At 42.2% G+C, this 17,949-nt stretch overlaps 2 protein-coding genes across 4 annotated transcripts in view; one reads left to right on the forward strand and one right to left on the reverse strand.

The window, feature by feature from the left end:
• MIER1 (MIER1 transcriptional regulator) overlaps positions 1 to 11,389 on the reverse strand; it is a 66,994-nt gene extending 55,605 nt beyond the window's left edge. Inside the window, exons 1-2 of one of the 3 annotated variants that reach the window (XM_023509825.1) lie at positions 11,371 to 11,389; positions 10,506 to 10,606 (exon numbers count right to left, since the gene is read on the reverse strand). In XM_023509825.1, the coding sequence (XP_023365593.1) occupies positions 10,506 to 10,511 (6 nt within the window). In that variant the 5' untranslated portion in view covers positions 10,512 to 10,606; positions 11,371 to 11,389. Of the gene's footprint in view, positions 1 to 6,233; positions 6,381 to 7,665; positions 7,780 to 10,505; positions 10,607 to 11,370 lie in introns of those variants that run through there. The other 2 variants (XM_003784239.3, XM_012801771.2) reach the window with 2 other exon arrangements.
• A 586-nt stretch (positions 11,390 to 11,975) lies between these two features.
• Positions 11,976 to 17,949, forward strand: part of WDR78 (WD repeat domain 78) — a 58,523-nt gene continuing 52,549 nt past the window's right edge. The window contains exon 1 of the mRNA XM_012801639.2: positions 11,976 to 12,042. Coding sequence (XP_012657093.1) covers positions 11,996 to 12,042 — 47 coding nt within the window. The 5' untranslated portion in view covers positions 11,976 to 11,995. The remainder of the gene's footprint in view (positions 12,043 to 17,949) is intronic.

Consider the following 17,949-nt stretch of genomic DNA (forward strand, 5'->3'; position numbering starts at 1 on the left):
TCCAGTTAAAGCAAAGACAAAACTGGAAAACTGGCATTTGAAAACAATTCATACTATAAACATTACTTTGAACTCATTATCAGAAGCAATCATCTTTCAAGATAAAATGTGAATTTAGTATTATAACACAGGAGGTTTCAGTGTGGAAGGGAGACAATTTTTACTTTGGTATGAAAGAGAACTGCAGGCTCAGCCTCCACTTACATAGTACTAAGCATTTCACATGCATCCAATTACCTGATCCTAACCATCAATCTGGCGATGATACCCGCTCTGCCTACCTCTTTCATGGGTGAGTAACAGGAGATAAACTGACTGCATCAAGCTCGCACGGCAAGCGAGGCAGCTCTGAAGCCTAGAACCTCCGACTCCTCAGTGTTCTTTCTACACTTTCTAGAGAAATGACGATGTAAAAAATTTCCTCTTTATCTCTCCCCCACTTACTTTCTCTTTCCATTTTAAAGTGGTTTTTAAAACATGTTAAAATGTGACTTCTAGTACTAAATCTGTCATGCCAGACCGTTACCTGTCTCCTTACAAACTGTTATTGCTGATACCCTCCAGGAAAACTTGGAACATCTACCATTAATCACTACAGATTAGAAAGAGGTAAGGAGAGAAAAAAACAAAACTAAACCTAAACAAGTATTTCTTATTTGTAACAGTACCTAATTTTAGAAAAAGCTCAAATTACAGAATGTAAGTAGCCAAGATTTGAAGTTGGGGATTAAAATGTATTTAAAATGCACTCGTCCATTCCCTGCAGAAAGATGAGCTGTTTCAATGTTTCACCCGTTCTAGAGATCATTCTGCCAACACGGACTTACCCCAGACATACTTAAAGTACAACAAGACAGCTACACGTTTAACATTCTGTGCTTCTATGATGTTCATAGCAAAAAGCTGGGAAGAAACAGAAAGTCTACTATTTAACCACTTAAAATTGATACACAGTTCTCCTAAACGATAGAACACAATGAATCCATTAAAAAGAATGAGAAGTCTGTATGTACTGACAGAGAAAAAAAAAATGCTTAAGAAGTTTTTTTAGCAGTTTAAAAAAGTATAGGAAAAGGAGTAAACTGGGCTGGAACATGCATGATACTTTTTCCCCAAAAGGATTCACAAGAATCTGTTAACAATAGTTAGGTCTGGGTAAGAAAAGAGGGTTTTTTGCATTTCATACCTTTTTTTTTTTTTTTTAAAGAGACAAGGTCTCCTCTGACACCCAGGCTGGAGTGCAGTGTGGCAGCTGGTCTCAAACTCCTCAAGTGATTCTCCTGCCTCAGCCTCCCAAAATGCTGGGATTACAAGCATGAGCCACTATGCATAACCTTTTTATTTTTAGGCTTAAACAACAGCAATTTATTTTCCCACAGTTCTAAACAAGTCGCAGATCAAGGTGTTGGCAGGCTCGGTTTCTGGGGAGGCTTGCAGACAGTTGCCCTCCCCTGTGCTCTCCCCTGGTTGCTCTTTATAATCTTGGAGACAGCAAGCTACCTTTCTATATACTGTTGGGATTTTCTAATCGTTTTCATACTCTCTTCATTCTTTTTTAAAAACAAAGTCACTGAGAATTACAAGCCATTTCCATTTTCTTCCTCTACTTTTTGATTTTTAAGAAAACCTAGTAATTCTTACTATCTGTCTAAAATCTGTAATTTTGAAAAATTAGGGGTTTTTTTGATACATATTTTATCTGACATGGAAAACAACACCAGACAGACAGAAAGACAGCATATGAATGAGCAAAATCAAATAAAAAAACAAACTAGTCACTTTTATGGCAAGCCACCTTCACCCATATAATTTGTATGATTCAGATGATAAACGGTTAACAGTTGTAGCAAACATTCAGCGCCTCAGATTTGCTGAATATTTCTCTTTTATTAGAACATGATGGTAAATGTTCCATACAACAGAATATTATAATTTGAAAAAGAGTAAAAAATTAATTAACTATAATATTACCATTATTTTTACAAAAAACACAAAAGTAATCATTAGACCTTTTCCTTCCAAGAAATCAAAACCTTATTTTCAATGAGTCTGAAGGAATTTTCCCCCTGAAACCAATTCCACTATCTTTTTTAAAGTGTTACCATCACTTAGTTATGTAGACTCTACTCCAGACTTTTGCAGCAGTGGAGATGAGTCAGGAACAGAAGCCAAGGAGTCAGGGACCCTACTTCAGGGTGGAAGGCAGAGGGGTGCTGTGCTAAGGCTAGCCATCCCTCTCCTCCCATACAAAAGCAAGTCACCTAATTTTAATCCTAATTACCACAGGAGTAATAATTCATAGGACAATGGTCTTACAGAAAATACCCACGAGGGATTCAGGAGTCTGTGCCTTGACCCAAGACCAACGTATAAACTCCCTGCTCAGTTTCATTTTCTTTATGAAAAGATTTAGATTTCTTCAAGTTTAATTGAATTTCCTTTAAGATCTAACTTTTACTATGAATTGTTCAAAAAAACATAGTACTAAAAAGTACTTAGCTTACAAATGTTTTAATTGTCTCCTCCAAATTTATTTATGTTTGTTTTTTGGAGTTTTTGGCTGGGGCTGGGCTTGAACCTGCCACCCCTGGTATATGGGGCTGGTGCCCTACTCCTTGAACCATAGGTGCCCATCAAAATTTATTTTTTTTTTTTAGACCTAGGATGTAAGGAAAAAAATCACAATTTGAAAAAACCTTTTTTGGAGTGCTACTTTATTAATCTCATGTCTACATATTTATAACAGTCATTCTTTTAAGTCATAGAATAACTATAAAAAATGGGCCCCAAGCAACGAATGATACTTGAACAGTTTAATCATTCCATAAATTTTGAAACTATTAGCAAATCTTCTGAAATATATAAACACTCCTTCTGAACACCAACTAAAAATTTTCTATATAGCTGATCACCTTTCATAAAGACATGCTTAAGCTTCAAACGTACTGTTTCATTTCTGAATTATGTGGAAAACCAATTTGTTTTACTTAACAAAATTATCTTAAAGTAATTCACTTCTTTATTTCTCCCATTGCCCCTGCACTGAGAGTCAGTGCCCTCTCCGCACTGGTGTTCTTGACTACTTTGGACAAACTCAAAGCTCTCAAGCAAAAATTCTTAAAAAAAAAAAAGAAAGAAAGAAAATTCAGTATCAATGTAGACAATTATTTAAAGTTTACATTCACTGCCGTGAAACAAATTTTGTTTAGCGTAAAATCAACGTTTTGCAGAATAACCCTCAACACAATCCTACTTCTTAAACAAACAAAATCCAAATATACTCAGAAAATGCTAACCACGGAATCTGTTTTCAAGAGAAATAAATGTATAAGTCTGATAGGGAATTAAAAGATACATATTTTTAGAAGTATTAAAATACTTAAAACCAATACAAAAAGCAAATTCCTTAATTTTTTCTCTTTACATCACAGAAGTGTGGCCCAGGTAAAGAGACAAACCCTACCCTGTGACAAGGCTTCTCTTTTCCTGGAGTAGAAAGTCCCTTATGTTTACAAAGTCTGAAAGAAGACAAATTGTTAGTTCCCAAAGGTCCCTGCACCACATTCCTTATTAAACTCAAAGGATCAACTATTTCTTCCTCTTATTTTTTCTTTCTCACTGCCTTCATAAAACTTGCAACTACCTACCCTGCAATTCCCTTAAGTGACTAGCAGAGCCTCCTTTTACTATAGAAGGTCAGTAAATAATTTTAAGTGATAATAAGGTATGAGAAATACTGCCAAAAAGTATTAAGAAAGGAACATATGTCATTTCTTCTAAGCATATTAAATATGTTTTTAATGTTACCACAACTGAACAACCATTAAATATATACATCCTATTATATTATGGATTAAGATAATCAGATCAAGTATGAAAAATCAGTATAGTCCATTCACATCTAAAGCAATCTGTACTCAAGAATTAAACTGTTTTTGGAAAACAAGGTCAGGACCATGCTCTTAAGTAGGAAGCAACAACAAAAAACCCCACAAGGATAATAACGTACATTTTTCTCTGGAGTTGCACCTCCTCAACAGCCTGCTTTTCCCCTCAGACTTAACCACATACATAAGTATATACTGTTGCTTACTGCCACTTCACAAGATACCCTTCAATCCTCAGGTTTATTTGACCAAAAGTACAATAGCCGAGCATCTGCATGATCCTATTGCATGCCTTACACTGGCATCATGAAGGATGCATCCACTGAGAGCTCACGCAAAGGCCCAGAAACGCCTCTGTGCGCCCAGCACAGCTCCTGCACCTGATGTTTTTAAACGACTAGTCTCAAAAATCATCCCAATTACTAACATATTGAGACTAGGAAAATTAGAAGTTACTTTTTCACCTCTTCAATCGTTTTATATTTTTCTGTAGGACACAAAACAAGAAGGTTCCTCTACGCTTGCCCAAATTCCTTATAAATAAAACCATCTACAAGCAACTGAAGAATATCAAAAAGAATTTAAAGAGGTCATTAAATAAATGCACTGAAAACAGAAGGTTTTTCCTTCTTAAATTGAACCATCCACAGGTTCCTATAAAGCACAAGCACTGCATTCTCCAAGTGGCGAACTATTTAAGAAAACTAAAGCATAAACTAGAAAATATTAGGAAATGACTAGTGACGCAAAATAGCTTTTCCTTTATCTTACACTACCTTTAATTTATAAAACAAAAAGAAATGGTAAAAGCTTCATTTACATACTAAGTAATACTGTTTTTTTTAAAACCTACAATACACTAAGCTATTTTCCTTAGGTCCTACCTTGCCTTAGAATATGGCAACTTATCCTCAACTTAAACCTCAAACCACTTGAGCAGCCATCACAAGGGGAGAAAATTACAGACCTACACCGCGTATTACTGCTTATCTAAGGGCCATTCCCTGAGAAACGGTCCAGCGAAGACTGACTGATAAAATGTATGTAAACCAACATGCATACACTTCCTTCTCCTCCTTAAATATGAAGGACAGAAACACTTAATCTCACCAGGACTAAAATCCAGGTACTATATACGTCTACTGGAACACACCCAGTCACATTTATGTCGAAGAGGAAGTACTATGTTCTCCAATTCATGTACCTTGAAATACAATTCTTTAACCACAGCAAGCAAAAGAAATGAAAACGAACACAAGATCTAAATGTAGATGTAAATCAGAAATAGTCAATGTTTTTAAAAATGAATAATGACTGCAAGCAATCTTGCTAGAGTAAAATCTCTCCTTCCTTCCTGAAAGGTTCTGGGGACCTCCAAAACCATGAAAACGGCAATTCATGTAAGAAAAATGTCTTATCTAGTCAAAATTTAGAATGGCTCATCTTAGAAGAGACTTAAAAAGGCCAAGTAAACTATCTCGAACTCTAGGTAGAGGATAAAAAACACTTAAATTCTTCCACCCATAAGGAAAAAAGTAAGCAAAACAAAACAGAAAGGTCCACAAAACTTTTGATGCTTACAAGTTTAAACTGGAGGCAAAAATTTAAATTTCCAGTAGCATATATATAGTAAGTTCCAATTAATGACAGAACCACACTGGTTGTCCACGGATTTGGGGCCCCGAAATGAACTTGTTTACTAGAAAACGAGGAAAAAGAAACAAGACAAATCTCCAAGGCAAGAAAAATTAAAAGAGAAAGACAAGGATAGGTAGTCTTGACTTGGGGGGAGCGGGGTGCGTGGAGAGTGAACGAGGGCGCGGGGTCACTCAAAGGTTCCCCCGGGGCAGGACGGAGCCGTGGAGACCCCCTCGGCCGGGGGGTCCGACTGCGGCTCGGACTTCATCGAAGGCCGCGGACCCCGCGTCCCCCTCCGGAGGCTGGAGGTCAGCAGCAGGCGGCCGGGGTGACGCGGAAGGGCGCAGCAGCATCCCGCCGAGGGAGGCAAACTTCACAAGAAGAGGAAGCAGCAGCTCCCCGGCCCGGGCCGGCCCCGGAGTTGCGCCACGGGAACCCCTCCCCAGCAGAGCCCCCGGCCCCGGCCCCACCGCGCCGCGCCGCCCTTCAAACTGCCCCCAAGTCCCACTGCGCCGCCGCCTCCTCCTCCCCCGGACCCATCGCAACTAAGTTCCAGGCGAAGCTCCCGCCGGAGCACGGCCCGTTCCGGACAACAGGTGGGCAGTGGCGCCGGCAGGGCCGGGCCTCTCCCGGCCAGGCCCACCCCACTCCTCCGGGCCAGGGCCCGGGGCGCCGGCCCGGGACGGGGAGGGGAGCACGCTCCCTTACCTCCGCCATGTTTGCCGTACTGCCGGGTCACATCTCCGCGGCGGCCGCGGCTGGGTCACGGCCAGAACCCGGATGTGAGACTCGGCAACGGGACTCCAGCCGCCGCCGTCTCCGCCGCTCCCGCCGCCGCTGCCTGGGCGGGAACGCGCAGGAGCCGCCCGAGCGCGCCCACCACACCCCACTCCGCCCCCTCGCGGCGCCCTGGCTGGGCCCGGCTGGAGGGAGAAGGCCGGCGCGCGCGCGCGGGACCCAGGGGCGCGCGCACGGGCGCGCGCACGCGGCTCCACAGCCGGCCCTCCCCGGCGAGCGCGGAAGGGGGCGGAGTCAAGGTGGGTGTGGGGGGAGGTGGGCCCCTCCGCTGGGGACGCCCCGTACCCCTCAACCCGCGGCTCCAGCCCGGGAGGGCGTCTAGGGAGCAGAGAAGTCAAAGGACGGTGTAAGGCGCTAGGTCCAGCACTTACATAGCGGGGAAAACACGTAACATTTACACGGCGGTCGGTTTCTCAAGTGCGTTTGCTGGAAAACGGATGTTGCTCTGATGCAACAGCGGCAAGAACTGCGCTTTGAAAGCGGCAGTCCCTTGAGAAAGATTTCTCTCCGGGTTAATTCCCGACGGGAAAGTAAAATCCTGCATCCCCAAATCGTTAGAGAGGGCAGAGCAAAGATGAAGAAAAGGGATTATAATAGTCACTCTGCCATCCACCTATGTCATTGGCTTTTCCTCACACTTTCGGTGATGCCATTAACAACGAAGTTGTGCAAAGGTTAGATTTTGCACAATTAGCCAAAACTTAGAAATGTAAAATACTGAGAACATGCTCTTTAGTGGATATATATAATCTCCTACTTGACTGCACGGTGGGAGAACCCAGTTATCTGCAATGCCTGAAACGCCTGTAATTTGAAAGTTTTAATGTCTTGGCCGAGAGCTGCCAATTGGCCCTGATGCCAATTCTGATGATTGCCAGAGCCAATCATTTCAAAGTAACATGTATCACTTCCATCACTAAGGCGGACACTAGATACTATAAAGGTGAAATTAAACCGTGAACTAACACATTTAAGAAATCTGGAACTAAAATGTTATAAATCTTCAAGTTTCCTCATAGTGGTTTCAAAAGTGACTACTGAAATTAACCAGTTAAATATAAAAATTATTCATTCCTTTCCAATAATGTGAGCCATTGCTACAATATATTACGTAAATGTGTACATATACAACTTTTCTTAAAATTCACAATTATAATGCTACATAGGGGAAGCTGTTTACTTAAATTATTTGTATTCCCTTAAAATTCTAGACTCTATCACGCATTTTCCTACTTCCAAAGAGTCAACATTAACTTGAAACTGCTGTGTCTAGTAATAACTTGTGCATGAATAAACTACATTTATGAGTATATGAAGTAGCTGCTAAGTGAAAGGACATTACCTGGTAATTTGACAGGAAAAGAGTCCACAGACAGTCTGTAAACCAATTAAACATAAACATCTGATGCACATTTTCTACTGAAAGAAAAGCAAGGGAAAGAAGAGAAAGGAAAACTTTAAGGTTCCCAAGTCTACAAACAATTTTTACCATTAACTGTACCGTATAGTATTTTCATTTTTTTTTTAGAAAACTTATATAAAAGTGTTTTTCAAGATTCCTTGGGGGAATAATTACTTAACATAGGTATATAGTTTCTAAAAGTAACCCCAGTGAATTATGTTAACCTTTTTGACTTGAAATAATGACTTTCTATAAATGTCAGTTCATACCCAAATTGTTTTCACTTGATACACTTGATGAAAAGAGCTGAAAGTAAAGAAGGATGGATGTGCATGGACTGGAGGTGGGTACAGATAAAAACAGTTAAGGGGTCTAGAGGTAGAAACTCAGACTTTATACCATGGAGATGAAGGAGGATTTTCCATTAAAATAGGAAAGCTAATTTATGAAATTTAGCTGGCTACCAAAAGGAAAATTAAAGTATTATTATGTAAGTTTAGTTTAAATGATCTGAATCTTTGATTATTCAGTTAAACTCACCAACAGAAACCCGAATTGTAATAATGGGCAAGAGATCATGGTCCTTTAAGCTACTGAATGATTTCTGAAACTGTCAGGAAAACTGAGGTGTGAAACATTTTTAAATGGGTGTCCACCTTACTATTAAATGACTTTTTAAGTTTGTTAATATTGTCTATCAATATTACTAGTTTTAAATGGCATTTTCTTTGAAGGAAAACAAATTCCCTCTACATTTTTCTTCTCCCCTTTTTTTTAATAATTGTGAGTTCAGTTGGGTTTTTAGGTGCAGCTATTCTGAAGATAAAGAGAAGCAGCTCTAATACTATAATTTATAAGTAACACATTACTACTGAATTTAGTATACTTTTAGTCTCTTTTTATTCTAGTGGTATATACTTATCTTTAAAATTTTCAGGAGTCATCTTAAGGAATGTAGTCTTTTTCAAAACGCTCGTTTACCGTCATTCAGTATCAACTATGGAAAAATTAACTATTGCTTAGTTTTAGAGTAAGAGTGTCCGATGGGGCCTTAGAGTTCTTTAGTCAGTTCTCTGCTCTGTCAGGATGAGAATTATGCCTCCATCATGCTTCTACCACCAGACTTTCCTACTTATGTGTAAACATCTACAGTGACTCACTACATCTCATAAAGAGGCTGCTCCTTTAAAAAAAAAAACGTGCTCAAATACTAGGAACATCTCCCCATGAAGCCAGTGTCAACCTCCTTGTTCCTTCCATCCATTACCCTTACTTCTTCAGCCCTTTGGATTAATTCAACAGGTATCGTCTTTGTATCCAAATGCAAATAGTCAATATGTATACTTGGATTAACAAAAAATATTATCTTTAAAATCTACTGATACTAGAAGACCTGGAAACAGGACATGACAGAGCTCAGGGCAAGAGAAAATTCATCATTTACTACATACAACTCACTTAAAATGATTATGCTTTGTTACTTATTAATGTGATATCCAAAACAGTAGTTCTATCAGAATTGTGTAATAAAATGTTTAAAGTTAAACTGAAAAGTGTGATTAACACCAATTTTATGAAGTTTATGCTTAATATCCCAAAACAAACACAAAAAATCACTATACAAAGCCTGCATAAACACCTCTTCAGCTCCATTCCCACCTAAAGGCCCCCTTATTGGCAAACCAACATTAATGTTTACCACAATAACATACTCAAAACTGCTGTTACATTGAGAAATTATTTTTAAATAATTTACTGAATCCTCCATTCAAAAGTTGTTATACAATTCTATAGAGGCTATAAGGCAGTTACACACACACACACACACACACACCCCTCCTCAGGATTATTCTACTGTTACTTAACAAAAGCATTTAAGATCACAATTTTACTTCAACCAGGGCTTTAAACTAACCAATAAATAAGCTGCTTTGGCAATATGCATGTACCTAAGAAATATAACTTTTTATTCAGTACCAACACCTACTTAAAACACATGTGTCTACACTATCTAAACTCATCTGTTATGCAACTCAAAAAATGTACCACCCAAAATGCACCAAGAAAATATTGTACTTGTAACAATTTAGACTCCGAGCTGGTTGACTGAAATAGATTAATGCAACACATCCAAAACTGTAACAACAAATTCTGTATCTAACAATTTTCAGGGTTCAGGGATCCCTTTTTTGAGATTCATTTGTAAAATGTTTTGTAAACTTTTTATTTAAAAGTGACTACCAACACTTCACGATGTGGAGGTAAAAATATATGAATTACTAACTTGGTTGAAAATAACTATTAAAAAAACTTAGTTTTTTTAATATGACATTTTAAATAGAGTTTACCTTTATGTCAGTCAGTACGCAGAATGCAGGTTGGAAAGCAGTAATGCATTACATTTGGAAGCCCCACATCTATACCACAATCAGCATCATCGTTTTGTTAGCTTGATTTTTATTATTAATAAAATAGCAATAATAAAACGCCACCTTAAAACGTTTATATAGCCTTTTGGCTCTTCGAAGAATGATTTTAGTTTTTCTTTTCATAGTTTTTACATAATACTTTTATCCAGTGGCCCTGCCATTTTATCAAATTATAAACTGATGTGTTTATGGTTCTTACATCAACACGTTATTTTTATCTCACCCAAATTCTGACTCATCAACAGTTCTCAAACACTGGAACATAACTGGAAAAGTAATACAATAATATTTCTATTACTTGAGGGAGTTTGGATTTTCCCTCCCTTAATCTCCACGCGTGCCCCTGCCTACCAGCATCACATCCGTCTTGTCTGCATTGAACCTCAACCAGTTGGTTCTTAACCACGTCCGAAACTCAGCCAGGCACTGGGAGAATCGAGCCACCACACCATCTGGATCAAAGGAAAGAGAGCCTCAGTAGCAAGGAGAAAACCATGATACCACAAAGCTCACCATCTACGCAGTTTCACATCTTTAAAAAGATGCCCAGGAATTAGGACAAGTGTCCCGTGACAATTTAAAACATTAATGAGCCTTGGGTCATGCAATTTGGAACCACTGGTAAAGAAATAAAAGCGACCCAATAAAAAGGTCGCCTCATCCCACCCAGGAGTGAAGAAGACTCAATCAACTGCAGGTCTTCTCGGCTAAGCAGCCTCAGTAGCCAGGCCGACCTTATAATTGCATACGTTTTTGTGCAGAACTAATTTTAGCGTTGTAGAAAGCTTTACATACGGAAGGCTGAAGCCCAGAGAGGGCTAGTGACTCGCTCAAGGTCACACAGCATGCGAGGAGCAGAGACGGGCTCCAGGCCAGGGACCTATCCACTACAAGCTGAAAGAACAAGGCCACTCAAAGAAGGGCCAGCATCTGTCCCAGGGCGTGGGAGGACCTCATGCCCTCACAGAAATGCCTTTTTGAGCCTCTCTTTCCCCCCGCCCTCACTCCCTCCGAAAAGGGCAGGCGGACCCAGGACCCCGCTCACCACCGGGGCTACAGGGCACGCAGGAGCATCCCTGGGACTGGGGCACAACTGAGAAAAATATAGGAGAAAAGAGGCGGGGCCACGGGGCGGTGGTCATCTTAGCCCCACCCCGACCGGGCCCAGGGACAGACCGGAGAGAAGGGCGGAAGCGGCCGGGGCGAGCGAACTCACTCCGCAGCGGGTTCCCAGCGCGCCGCCGCAGCCGAGGCGGAAAGACAGAGCCGGCAGGGGGCGGGCGGCGGCGGAGAGGTGCGCATGCGCCTTCGGCGGTGGCGCCGGGAGGGGCCGGGCGCGCTCTCTCCCGCAGCCCCTCCCCGGAAGTCAAGGGTCTTCCGGGCGGGACAGGGCGGTGGGGGAGGGGAGGGAGAGAAAGGGGATCGAGGACACCTCCGGCGTCCCTCACCCCGAACAAGGCTAGCAGGGGAGGAGGAGTTTGTGGAGGCTGCACTTACAGCCGCCGCCGCCGCCGCCGCCTTCCCCGCTGCCACCGCCGCCTGAAGACACCCCATCCATCCGCCCGCAGCCCGGAGCTTCAGAGCCTGGGCGGGGCCTGGGCCCGGGCCGCCCGCCTCCTGCGGCTGGTCGTCGTCCGGCGCTTCCTCCAGCTCCGCCAACCCTCTGCCCTCCCCTCCGCCTCCTCCCTCCTCCCCGGCCGCGCGCCGCCAGCCAACCGCGCGGCCGCTTGTTGGGCCGGGTGCCGCCGTCTCCATGACGCCCGGCAAACGCCCCCGGGCCTCGGCCGGAGCCTCCAGCGCCGGGAGGTAGCCGGGAGAGGGCGGGCGGGCCCGTCGCCGCCATGCCGGTGTCCCCAGCGCACACTCGCAAGCCGCAGAGCTACGGGTTGTAAGTCCCAGCGCCGAGTCCTTCGCAGCTCACCCTCCGGTTCCCGTATCCGGGTCGGTCTGCAGCCCGCGAAGCCCCCAGGCAGCAGCGGCTCCTCCTTCGGCCTAATACAGCCTGGTTCCTGGCTGTTTGTTTTTTTGGAGGGGGTTGTTAGACAGGAGGTCTCTGTGTTGTCCAGGCTGGACTCTAACTCTAGGGCCCAAGGGCTCCTCCCGCCACCGCGTCCGCAGCCTAGTCCGGCCCGTTGAAGACCACCGTTGCTGTAGGCTCGGGTCGCTGCTCTGGAAAGACCTGCTTTGTCTAGAGCCACCTTTTTGCCAGCACTCCCGTAGTTTCCGATTTGCAGTCTCTCTCCGACACCCGAGTGTCTGCGCAACCCTTGGTTACCGTGGTTTAGTCTGCAGTAGCAGTTTTCCCCGCCAGCTCCTCATCCTCACTGAAAACTTTGGGGCTTACAACATTCTGCTACTGTGCGGCGGGCTGGCAAACAGGTTGGAGGACGCGCCCAGCCCTGCGGACTGGCCTCACAACTTTAAATGATTCCTTCGTACTACCCATTATGTTTTGCTAAATTCCACTAAAATTCCTTAATTCATTGCTTTCCCACCCTTGGAGACCACTTTTGTTCATCTCATACCATAATCTCTCCTCCCCTCTCCGCTTCCCTCCAGCTCAGTGGATCTTTCTTAAGCGGAATTTGTTGCAAGTTCTTGGGCGAGAACCCTGCATTCTCTCTTGCCTGTGGTGCTCAGATGTTGTCCCTTCTACAAATCCAGAACAGCTTTTATTAAAGTCAGCCATATCTGTGCAGCCAGTTGCAGTGACCACTTCACAGTTTGGTTCTGAACTGACCTGTGAGCAGATTTGATCTAGTTTATCACTTCTAGACTTTTGAAACACTTGGTTTGGTTTCTGGCATACCACTCTTCCTTGGTCCTCTTTTTGTATCATGGCTGCTCTTTTTCTCTGGTTTGCTGATACTGTCTGGTCTCTCTGGTAGCCACAGTGATACATCTGAAGGTATACCTCCTGACAAGTGCCTTTTGGGGCAACTTTGTTATTGTGCAAACATCATGGAGTGCCCTTACACAAAGGTAAATGGTACGGCCTACTACACTTCTCTGTGGTATAGCCTACTGCTCCTGAGCTGCAAATCTGTACAGCATTTTACTGTTCTAACTACTGTGGGCAGGGGTAACACAATGATAAGTATTTGCGTATCTATACCTAGAAAAGATAATGTTCTGTCACTAGGCAATAGGAAATTTTCAGCTCTGTTGAAGTCTTAGGGGACCATAATCAAGTATGTGGCTCCTTATAGACAAAAACATCATTATGCAGCCGTGACTATACTGGAGTCTTCGCTGGGGCTGGCCCTAAACCTGTTCTCTTCACTAGCATCTTAGGCCTTTAAAAATCAATGATTCACAAATTGTTATCTCTAGCCAAGACCTCTCCCAAGAAAGCAAACTTAAAAAAAAAAAAACTGCATTTAAAAGTTAATAGACATCTCAAAATTTATATCCAAAACCGAATATATTTCCTCTTTTCTAACTAACTCTACGATCCTTCCCATTTTATTAAGTAACAAATTCTATTCTTTGAGTTACTCAGCTAAGATACTTTAGAGTTGCCCTTGACACCCTTCTTCTACCCCCTTCTTAAGCAAATTCTACCATTTCTACCTACAGAGTAAGTTCAGGCTACCACTCCCATGTAAGTTAATGCCTTACCTTGGGGTAGCCACATAGAAAGTTTCCTTGTCAACACCTTTCAGTAGTAATCGTGTGGCTCTCCTGCACAAAAGCCTCTTCAAGTTTTTCCTCTTCGACTCAGGAAAGCTGCATCCTTACAGGGCCCTATAGGCCCTCACTTCAGTCTCTTCCCTTTGGCTAATTATGCTCCATATTGTTGCACCACTGTCCTGCATTCCCGTTATGGGACTGGAATATTGTCCCCCAGATGATCTCATGACTCACTTGTTTTCTTAAGATGTCACCATTTCAAAGAATCTTCTACCACCCTACGTAAAATAATAATACTTCCTTTTTAGCACTTCAGTCCTGAACATTACTGTAATTTTTCCATAAAATTTATTCCTAAGTATATTTTATACCTGTTTGTTAATCCATCTTCACCTACGGAATGGTACTGTTCAAGGGCAGAGATTTTTGTTTTATTCATTGCTATATCATTTATTACCTAGAATGGAGTTGCTAAGTAGATATTTGTTTACTGAATTAGTGGATATGTACTTCAGGAATGTTGGTTACTACTCATCTGGTTTTTGTTTTTACCTTCAGGTATGGAACTTTCAATGTAAAATTAAATTGAATTTGTGAAAATTAAAAAATACAAATCATACATTTATAGTAGCTGAGAGTTTTAGAAAAATTGCTTTGGAAATTTCTTAAATATTGACAGATTCATGGTAGATTAACTATTAATGAAAGGACAAGTGGCATGAAGTGGTGTGGCCTTCCCTTTCTGAGGGAGCTGTGATATCTAATTAAAACACAGTTTCACAGGCACTGAAATTTACAGCCTATTTGTTTGATCTACCGTGTTCTTTCTCATCTTCTTCCTTTTAAGACTTAATCCTGATCTTGGAAAGGATCTCAGGAAGCAAGTATTAGTCAGTTGTCCACTTCCTCACTCCAGTTTGTCCTGTATTAGAGCTTTCTCTTTGGCTTAACAATATTGGACAAATCTCCCATTGTGGCAGAGACAACTGCTGACTGCTTCTTCTGCCCTCTGGACCCATGTTTCTGTCCAGTTCCTTTGCTTATTCCCTGCTTGTTCAGATTTCCTTTTGGTTCTTTCTTAGAGTTTCCATCTCTGTTTGTGTTACTTGTTCTTGCTGTGTTATTCATCTTTTCCATTAGAGCCCTTGGCATATTCATCATAGTTATTTTAAATTCATTATCTGAAAATTCCAAAATCTATGTTGTGTCTGAGTGTGGTTCTGATCTTGTGTTGTCTCTTCACACTCTATTTTTTTGCTTTTTGACATGCTTTGTAATTTTTTGTTGAACACTGAACATATCCTATCAGGTAGTAAGAACCAAGATCAAATGGCCTTTAATGTGAGATTCTATGTTTCACACCTAGGAATTAGGCTGTGTTTACTGTTTGCTGTAGGTGTGAGTGTGGAAGACTCCAGTTGTCTCCAGTGTTCTTGTTTTTGTCTTTTCTTTGTTTCTAGTTTCCCTGGGGACTTTTTCTTAAATAGAGCCAACCAGAATGTTTTATGATGAGACACTTAGACATGGAAATGATTGTCATGAAGGAAGTAGGTTTTTTTGGCAGTGTTTTTTGGTCGGGGCCTGGTTTGAACCCACCACCTCCGGTATATGGGGCCAGTGCCCTACTCCTTTGAGCCACAAGCACCGCCTGGAAGTAGGGTTTTTTTGTTTTGTTTTGTTTAATGTCTACACAGTTAATGTGTCATAAAACATATTCTGGGTGTCCTTAAACATAGCTGGTACAGAACTGATGGGACTTAGTAACTTTAATATTGACACAAAATTTAAATTTCAGAGTACTTCCACTTACATTTCCTAATTTAACCCTTATAATAACTTCTGATATATAAAATAGTCATGTCTAGATTCCTAGAAACAGGGGGCAAGTTGCTATGCTACACAGGTGACTATAGGGAGAAACCCCCCTGGGTCAGTCAGGAGGCTGCAGGCTTAAGGGGAAAAGCCTGGATGAGAGCCTCCTTTGTGGTTTCTGGGGTTAGGAATGGACTAAGCAGTAAGCGGGTTTACAGTCTGAGTAGTTTCTGCGTCTTAGGGACTGTCTTCAGTTGTGTGGTACCTGTCCCTCGGGTGATTAAGGCAGGTGGGTATTGGCCTAAACTGTGGGAGTTGAGTGAGAGGTTGGTAAAGGGAGTGGTCAGAGTTAAGGTCTCTCATTGCCCAGTTTGCTTATGAAAGCTGTGCCTGCAGGCTAGGCTAGTCATTGACAATATAGGAGTTGTTGGGGCGGGGGTGTTGACACCCCAACCAGGGTCAGCAGGTACTTAGATATCAAAGCTTCAAGATACAGAACATAAAAGGACAAGCTTAATGCATGCTACATGTTATTTATTTCTGTATTTGCCGGCACGGACTAGGCCTTGACTGCTTCTCTTCTGAATGATGCCCCAAGCAGCTGAACTGCTGGTCTTGCTTCTAGAGTGTTCTGTACCCCACTCCATTGTCCTGAAGCACAGTTTTGATCACTTTACTTTTCTACTCAGAAGTCAACAGTACTCCCTTGCTTATGTAATATACCCCAAAGACAGCCTGGTTATTTTATTTTTTCAAAGCTTGGCTTTGTTTTTCTTCATGCATCTAGTTGAATCCCTTAAGATTCCCTGCATGTAGCACGTGCTTTCCGACCTTCGTTGTTTTCAGCAGTCTTTGCTCAGAATACATTCCCTGTTCTGCCCCAGGGCCATGCTCACCTTCACCAGGTGCCCCGGCCACAGACCCTGCACTGCTTAAAATTGACTTCTCATCTAACCTTTGTGATTTCTCTGTTTGCCCCTCTGGCCTAAGTAATCATTACCACAACTGTCATTTCATCTTAGATGCGCGCCTGTCTGGAGGCAAGGGCAGTTGGTACTTGCATTAGAACCCTGTACAATCAACTGACTGTCTCTTCTCCTGGATTATACACTCCCTAGGGCCTATTTCTTCTTTATTTTGTCTTTGTCCATTTTCTGTTGCTGTGACTGAATACCTGAGACCGGGTAATTTATAAAGATATATCTTGTGGTGCTGGGGGCTGAGAAGTCACAGGGCTGTATCTGGTGAGGGTCTTAAACTACTTGTGGGGACCCTGGCTCAGGGTGTCACACTGTGAGGAGAGGCACTGAGAGCTAAAGTGGCTCTTAGAACCACTCTTGTGATAGCCTAATTTTGTGATAGCCCATTTATTTATTAACTCTTTAATTCATTAATCTTTGAATGGATTAATCAATTCATGGGGGCAGAGCCCACATGACCCAATCACATTTTAAAGACTCTACCTCTTAATCCTTAATTAAGGATTAAGTTTTAACATGAGTTTCAGAGGGACAAACATTAAAACCTTAGCAGGATTGTATCCCTGATAACACAGGGCTTTATGTATAGTGTTCTATAAATAAATAGATGAATAGATGCAATTAATTTGGTTTAGACTGTATAACTTTAATCCCATTAAGCAAAAAAGGGTCTAACACAGGTACTTTTTCTCTGGCCGCTTCTACTTTTCTTTTTGGGGTGATTTATTTCTCACTGAGATGTATGTATCCGTGGCATGCTGTTAATGTAACTTGCCTGTTTTTTCGTAGAAGCAGGGTGTCTATTTTGTTAGGAACAGCCTTGTGTTTTCCAGTTATTGCCCTCAGCACTAAAGATAGAGAAGTGAGCAAAACAAATTAGGTCCCTGCTTCAGGAAACTCAAAAACGTACAGCTGCATGATTTCTTGTATTAATGAATTTTTCAGGCAGAACTTTCTAAGTCAATTTTTCCTCTTGAAAGTCACTCTATTTAATTTTCTCTAGAGATACCTCTCTATTTTCTAACAGGTAGATATATGTATCATAGATTATTAACAATTGACTTTAAGGACCTTTTCCAATTTCTTTAAAAAAGCAGTCTTGGCAGGGCATGGTGGCTTGTGCTAGTAATCTCCGCACTTTGGGATGCTGAGGTGGGGATCACTTGAGGCCAGTTGTTCAAGACCCGCCTGGAGAACATGGTGAGACCTCAGCTCTACAAAGAAATTATAAAAATTGGCTTGGCGCCTGTGGCTCAAGTGGCTAAGGCGCCAGCCACATATACCCAAGGTGGCGGGTTTGAATCCCCAGCCTGGGCCCGCCAAACAACAATGACGGCTGCAACCAAAAAATAGCCGGGTGTTGTGGCGGG

This window comes from Otolemur garnettii, unplaced genomic scaffold, assembly GCF_000181295.1.
Source record: "Otolemur garnettii isolate 467f Iridium unplaced genomic scaffold, OtoGar3 scaffold00010, whole genome shotgun sequence".
NCBI classification, from domain to species: Eukaryota; Metazoa; Chordata; class Mammalia; order Primates; family Galagidae; genus Otolemur; species Otolemur garnettii.